The 7,856-nt window shown below is 37.0% G+C and overlaps 1 protein-coding gene across 1 annotated transcript in view; it reads right to left on the reverse strand.

The window, feature by feature from the left end:
* The window catches only part of LOC110096884 (pre-mRNA-splicing factor 18), an 8,041-nt gene extending 1,720 nt beyond the window's left edge, over positions 1–6,321 (reverse strand). Inside the window, exon 1 of the mRNA XM_020823022.2 lies at positions 5,268–6,321. Within this exon, the coding sequence (XP_020678681.1) occupies positions 5,268–6,134 (867 nt within the window). The 5' untranslated portion in view covers positions 6,135–6,321. The remainder of the gene's footprint in view (positions 1–5,267) is intronic.
* Between the last annotated feature and the right edge of the window lie 1,535 nt (positions 6,322–7,856).

Raw genomic sequence — 7,856 nt, forward strand, 5'->3', positions numbered from 1 at the left:
AATCGTCAAAGAATCGGTTATCTTTGATTCGACTAAATTGATAACCCTAACATCGTTGATCTTTGGCATGAACAATTTGAACATCACCCCTCCATTGTCAATCTTTTGTCCAGTATCAGATTTCTACTCCATCCATTGATATATTCTGAATAAAAGATTTATTTCTCACAAACAAATGTGTTTGGCTGAAATTCAATGATAGCCTTCAAGCTACAATTTTGAGGAGGTTGACGCAGTCATTGAGTGGCTTTACTGTCATCGGAATGTTAGGAAGTTCAATTACCACAAGAGGGACTAAACTTTGATGATGCGTTCTAAGTACCCTTAATGAGAAGGGGATAAAGATGATCCTCCAACAAGTCTTTGAACCACAAAACAACTCAACATAAAAAACTCTAATGATCTAAATAAAGCATGTGAAGTTAGACTTGCATAGTTGCATCTAAACTAGGAATGATAAAGAAGATGAATTTAACCAATGAAACGCATGTCAACACATATGTTGGATGTCATAAATGCTCACTTAACACCACCACATGGAAAAAACTAATTTGTCATTTGAATTAGCAAAAAATGTTATCCAAAGCTAAATAAAATGCATAGTTTAAATAACAAGAGAAATAAATTAATATAATCTCATTGAAACCAATCTCCCAATATGTCAAACATCCAACTTATAGTACATGAATCATAAACTTTTATATTAAAAAAATAAAATTATCATCCATCCTAGATTGACTAAGACGAGCATATCATTAATACATACAGTTGTTTAACATTTAAAATTGCTTTGAAAAGTGTACCAATATATTAAGATTTAAGACATTCATCAAATATCCCAAATGCTCACAAATATCATTAAAAAAAAACCTACAGTCATGTTAGTATATTGAAGTCTATGAAAAATGCATTGACATCTATAAAGCCTACAACACTTCCTAAGCATCAATTCATATGCATATATTTTCAACCCGATTTATCAGAGAGATAAGTGAAGTTGGGTATGATATTAGTAAGTATCCACCATCGGATCATATTACTAGTGACGGTCTAAAAAATTCATTCTTATAAGCCATTCCAAATTCATAACTAGATCAATGACCAAATCCCATTAAACCAGAGGTTTGAAATCCACGGCTATTAGACCTCTCTAAAGAATAGAGGTTCAAGTCCTAAAGTACTTGCAAAAATTCAAAACAATAACTCAATACAAGTCTTAGCTTAATTCTACATGCATTTTAAATGGATTATAAGCCTTAGAATAATCAACAAGGATGGCATAAATGTCATAATATTCTGAATAATATAACGAAACAACTTTGGCTTGAATAAAGTTTCATTTTTCCAATTTTCAATATTATAAAATACAAGTTAAATATGTGATAAATTTGATTACAGTATTTCAAAGGAGTGTTCTTTTTTTTTTAATCAGTGCGAGACTTGTTTTTTTCTTATTTTATTTTCATTCATTTTTTATTTATCTATATAATTTACTTTTGACTGATACTCTCAATTTTGTTCAAATTTGGCACATCAAGAACTTAATTCCTAAAAATTAAATTATAATTGCAAATTGATTTCTACGTTTATAAATCCAAGTTGAATTTCTGATATTATTTCAATCATTTCGTAAGCTAAATTTTATTATATATTATAGGGAAAGGGTTGTAGTTAGGAATGTTTATTAATGAATTTAAAAATGGCATTTGTGTTAGGAAAAGAAAAAACCTAACTTTATGGTTGCTATGGAAGGAACTAACTTAGGAGCAAATACTACAAAACACAAAGTATCTACAAAAGAGATCAAGTGCCAATAAAAGAGAAAACGCTTCAGTTTAAGTAAGCCTACACTCACGAGAGAGTAAAAAGAATCCAACCCAACAAAGAAAACACAACCACAACATGCAATAAATGATACCCACCAATCCTTCCTAAAAATTATGTACACCCTTGCTCAACAAAGAAAAATAGAAACACCGAGTCTCTTAAAAATAAGTAGGAGAAAATAGCCAATAAGAGAAAAACAAACTATGAGGATTAAACAAATACAAATTACTACCCACTTCAGAAGTTCCTCAAAAAAGGAACCATTGATTCATTGAAACGATGCAACAAACTCCCAAAACTGAATTGAGAAGAGGATAAATAGGCTTTAAAAAAACCAATGATTAAGTTGAATACTAGAAATTAAAATAAGATCATTAAATTTCTAAGTATTAAGTAGCATGAATTTCCTAGGATGATACTTAATAGCATTAGGGGTTACAAGTTGCTGAGAGTAAAAAAGGAAACGGAAGGCCATAAAAGTATAAGATAGAAGAGACATGAAGAATAAATTGCCTAACTTAGTAAGCAACACACAATGTTCCCATGAGAGTAAAACACTTAAGAGAATCAAAATTGGGTGACAAAGAGAGTTGTCCGTGAATTGCTTGCCCTCCTTTAGAGGGTTCTACTTGGTATATATAGAAAAGAAAAGGTAACATTCAACATAGTGATTAACAGAATTGCACAATCAGATTTGTTCTATAAAGATAGAAAATTATTATAATACAACAACAGCAACAACAAGCCTATATCCCACTATGTGGGGTCGGCTTCATGAATCCTTTTTCTCCATTATTTCCTGTTAAGAGTCAAATTGACATCTAAATCTAATAAATAAAATCATTTCTAATATTTTCTAACCAAGTTTTTTTAGGTCTACCTCTGTCTTTCTTAGCATAAGTCAAATCTAATACATCTACTTTCCTAACCGGGTCATCGGAATGCCATCATTTTATATGACCAAATCATCTAACACGACTCTCTCTACTTCAATCTTTTCACGTATACGCTCATTTCGTATCCTGTCTTTAAGAGTGAAGTCACTCATCCACCTGAGCATCCTCATCTCTGCAACACTTAACTTAATATTATGCTTCTCTTTTAATAGCCAACATTCTGCACCATAAAGCATTGCAGGTCTCACTAACATCATATAGAATTTTCTCTTAAGTTTGAGAGGGAATTTTCTATTGCATAACAAGCTCGATGCATTCCTCTGCTTCAACCATCCACCTGAATTCTACTAATAATATCCCCATCTATTTCAACATCACTATGAACAATTGATCCAAGATATCTAAAATGTATGCTCTTATAAATGACTTGATCGCTTAAAGTCACAATCCCCCAACTAAATCTATTATTACTAAAATTACACTCCATATATTCAGTTTTACTCCATATGTTCAGTTTTAGATCTACTCAAACGAAAGCCTTTAGACTCTAAGGTTGACCTCCATGATTCAAGTTTACCTTCAACTCGCTCTCTAGTTTTATCAACAAGAAGAATATCATCACCAAAAATCATACACTAGGATACAACCTCTTGCAAATGTCTAGTGAGAACATCTATGGCTAACGTAAAAAGATATGCACTTAAGGCTGATCCCTAATGTAATCCAACTGAAATAGGAAAACACTAGGTCAAATCACCTTCTGTTTGAACACAAGTAACAGCTCTTGCATACATATCCTTAATGAATTGAATATAAGCTGATAGGAAACACTTGTAGATCTCAAGTATTTCCTATCAATCTTCGAAAAACAGCGAGAATTCTCCACAAAAATCCACACAAAACCACAAAAATAACAGATAATTTGTATTATATGATGAAAAGGAAACAAAAAATAGCAAGATACAATTGATCCTCTATTCAGAGGAGGATTGATCTCTCTCAAATCTCTAGATGTTGCTAGAGCCCAAAGATAACCTAAGAGATCTCCAATTTCCGCCAAATTCAAGATGCCCTAACCCTAGAAAAACCACCTATTTAAAGCAAACAATAAACAGTAAATACCCAAACAGCCCTCCCCCAATTCCCTCCTATTTCCTTGATTATTTCCTTCCCAAATCAGCCCCTAAATCAACCCTAATTAATTATGAAATATTTCCTAATTAATTCTCTCCAAATCAGCCCTATTCAATTAGGAATTATTTCCTAATTAATTCCCTCCAAATCAGCCCTCAAATCAACCATATTTAATTAGGACATATTTCCTAATTAATCCCCTCCCAATCAGCCCCCAAATATTCAATTAGAAAATATCTCCTAATTAATTCCCTTTGATTAAGAACCTTCCTAAATATCTCCCTCTTGATTAGGAAACTTCTTAATTCCATCACAATCAAATCAACTGGTCCATCATAAGCATTATCAACTCCTTTCTTAGGTAGAATTTTCCACACCACTTCTATTAGAACTTATAGAAAATTATTATAATCATAAAATATAAATATTCTATTTATACTAATTAATTATTCCGACTTCTAGCCATAATTCACAAGTATTAATTGATTTGTATTAACTATACACTAATGGGAGTAAAACGCTCAAGATAATCAACTTAAGAAATATACAATATGATTATTGATCACTTGTTAGTTAGGGAGGGACTATTGTAATATTTTGCATAGCAAAATCAATATCTCAATCCAAATCAATTTGTGCATCCTTGTTTAGCAATCCTAAGAAATGCATCATGCACTTGCTTAACTAAGCAGTAAGCAAGCAATACAACAACATCAAGTTTTTATCCCACTACATGGGGTCAGCTACATGAATCATTTTTTCTCCATTATGTCATGTTTAGAGCCAAATTCTCATTTAAATCTAAAAAAGAAAATTCATTGCTAATATTTTTTAACCAAGTCTTTTTAGCTCTACCTTTACCTTTCTTAACATAAGTCAAATCTAATACATATACTTTTCTAGCCGTGTCATCGGAAGGCCGCCATTTTATGTGACCAAACCAACCAAGCAGACAATGAGTAACTAAAATTTGAGTAACATAAGTTTATTAGCTTCTCCTAGAAATGAAGACCTAATGTGTAACAAGTTCATAAAACTGCATACGCAGTTCAGCATTGCGGGCATGGAAGCTAAACAATTGCTCCGTTTCCTTAAAAAAAAACATTTTTTTTAACTTGAATCTTAGAAGAAACTGTGATTGAGTAGATATTTTTTTTACATCAAAAGCAAAAAAATAAATAAGGTAGCCAAAACGAAAGCATAAACCCAAAAGAATTCCCTTGCTCACATTGGCATTGCCCTAATTAATCTAGATGATTTATGATGAACAAGGAGGATTATTTGCGATTAGTTGCCCTCACTATATTGCAAAAATATTAAACAACAAAATATAACCCCCATAAGCAGCATTTCAGCTAGCTTCGAGATAGTGACAAACCAATAGTTGCAATAGGAAAAAGGAATCCCTACCTTCTTCCTGCAGAACTTAAACAGCGGATTCAAATAACGAGCACACTGGTTGAAGGTAGCAACCATAGACTTCCCCTTCGCCGTTCTCTTCTCTGCTTCAGGCATCTCGTCAAGCTCCTGGTTCCACTCATTGAGAAGTCGTTTGAAGAACACAAGAATCTTGTCCTCGTCACAAAGCTCCTCAAAATTAGTCTTCATACTCTTCAAATCCTTATCTGCATCCGGTCCGGACGAGGCCCTATCGCCTCCGAGACTCTTATCCCCATCCTCTCCACCGGCGCCATCCAAACCATCAGAATCGTCCCTCTTATGCTTAGTTTCTCGAAGGAATGATCCAGCCTTCTGTCGCTTGCGCATCTCGTAGATGTCTCGGAGAAAATCGTTAGTCTGGCCCTCGGTTATGTCGCTATCGATATCGAGGATTCCCGACTTGAGTATCATCTTAAGACGCTCGAGACGGGCATCATCGTCCTCGCCAAAAAGGGTGATGGGCTGCTTCAGTATGCGCAGATGGCGGATAACCTCCTGCCGGGGGAGGACAAGGTCGTCGATGCGCTGCTCCTCGGAGAGCGAGTCCGGTTGCTTCTTAGAGGATGAGGCGGCGGCTAATGAGGCGAGAGCGGGGGGGAGGGATGATTTGGCGCTAGGGTTTTGGTCGGAGGACGAGGAAGGCGCGGATGCAGCAGAGAGAGAGGAGGAAGTGGAATGTTGGCGAACGGCCTTGGCCTGGACTTCGCGCTGCTCATCCTCACGGATCCGTTGGATTTTCTTCTCCTCGATCTCGGAGCGGCGAAGAAGCTTTTTTCCGCCGAAGTCGGACTGGAGACTCTGCCGCTTCTTATGGAGTTCACGCATCAACAGATCCATGGTGAGATGATTGTGTGCCTTGCTCAGCTGCGCGAACCAGGAAGCGCTGGGTATAAGCCGCTCGGTACCGATGAAGATCAATAACTTAGAGCAGCAGACGGCATGAAACACGAACCAACCTCTTCTTTCTCCTCATCGTCAGACTTTCTACTATGGTTCCTGTTTCTGAACAGCCAAGCTCGGCGGACTTTTTTGGTGCAGAACGTGTTGGCCCAGAAAACTGGCTGGTCTAGATATGGCCCAGAGCAAATACTGGCCCAGTACAATTTGTTCTTACAAAAGGAGAGGGTTTCAAATTGAATTATTGGATTTAGATGTGATCCGAAATATAAATTGCTTAGCAAATCTGATTGCCATGCAACCTATTAATTTAATCGATTATTTTAAAATGATTTGGATTATGAAAAATTTTGCTTAAACAATTTTAAAATAATATAATACTTGTTTCGTCTTAGAATATTTGCGGCAACAAAGAAATATAAATATTAATGTCTTAGCTTTGCACGAAGATCCAGCACGCAATCAGATAAGAGAGAGAGTGCAACATTTATAAGAGACATCAAGATTTTTACATGAAAAATCTTGGAAAGTGAAAGAACAACAAGGCCTAACCCAATTTGAATGAATCCACTAGTATTTGCAGTTGATTACAAATGATGCCCTTCATTAGGGGAAGACATTGGCCTGATATAACGAGTATACATCATAGAGAGTATGTTACATGGTAGAAACATAAAGAATCACTATTGACGTGTTCGTTTGGTGACGGAGGTCAGAGTGACCGTAGTCGGTAGGCAACGGCCAGAAAGATTGTTGTTTGGCGACGGAGGTCAGAGTGACCGTAGTCGGTGGGCGATGAAGGTCGGAAAGACCGTTGTTTGGTGAAGGAGGCTGGAAGGACCGTATTCGTCAGGCGACAATAATCAAAAAGACTGTTGTCTGGTGAAGGAGATCGGAATGATTATAGTAGGTTGGCGACGGAGGTCGAAAGGTCAACGATGGGCGGAAGTTCGGCATCGGGTAGAAGTCCGACGAAAGTCCGGCGACGGGCAAAAGTTCGGTGTCGGGTAGAAATTCGACGAAGGGTGAAATTTTGGCGTCGAGTAGAAGTCCGACAAAAGTCCGGCCAACCGGCAAAAGTTCGGCGTCGAATATAAATCCGACGATGGGTGGAAGTCCGGCGATGGGCAAAAGTTTGACGTTTTGTAGAAGTCCGATGAAAGTCCGGCGATGGGAGGAAGTTTGGCATTTGGTAGAAGTCTAGCGACGGGCAGAAGTCTGACAATGAGCAGAAGTCTAGCGACGAACAGAAGTTTTGCGTCGGGTAGAAGTCCGACGAAAATTCGGTGATAGACAGAAGTTCGGCGACGGGCGGAAATTTGGTCTCAGGTAGAAAACCGACAAAAATTCGGCGATGCGCAGAAGCCGATGAGGCGCAAAAGTTTGGCGTCGGGTAGAAGTCCGACGTTAGCCAGCGGCAGGGCAAAACTCCGACGTGAGTTAAGTTGGTGTTCGGGCAGAACTCTGACGTCGCCCCACCCTCCTTGTAGGTTCCCCTCTATGAGAAATGAGGGTATATTTATCATTTTTTGAGAGTGACATGACACGTAAATAAGAGGAAGAACTAGGGTAAATTGGGAGTTATTTGAATGGACGGCCGATGTTGAATCCCTTGATCATGAATTGTTTTACTAGACATTTGAATGGTTTAATTATACCAAA

This window comes from Dendrobium catenatum, unplaced genomic scaffold, assembly GCF_001605985.2.
Source record: "Dendrobium catenatum unplaced genomic scaffold, ASM160598v2 fragScaff_scaffold_1344, whole genome shotgun sequence".
Taxonomy (NCBI): Eukaryota; Viridiplantae; Streptophyta; class Magnoliopsida; order Asparagales; family Orchidaceae; genus Dendrobium; species Dendrobium catenatum.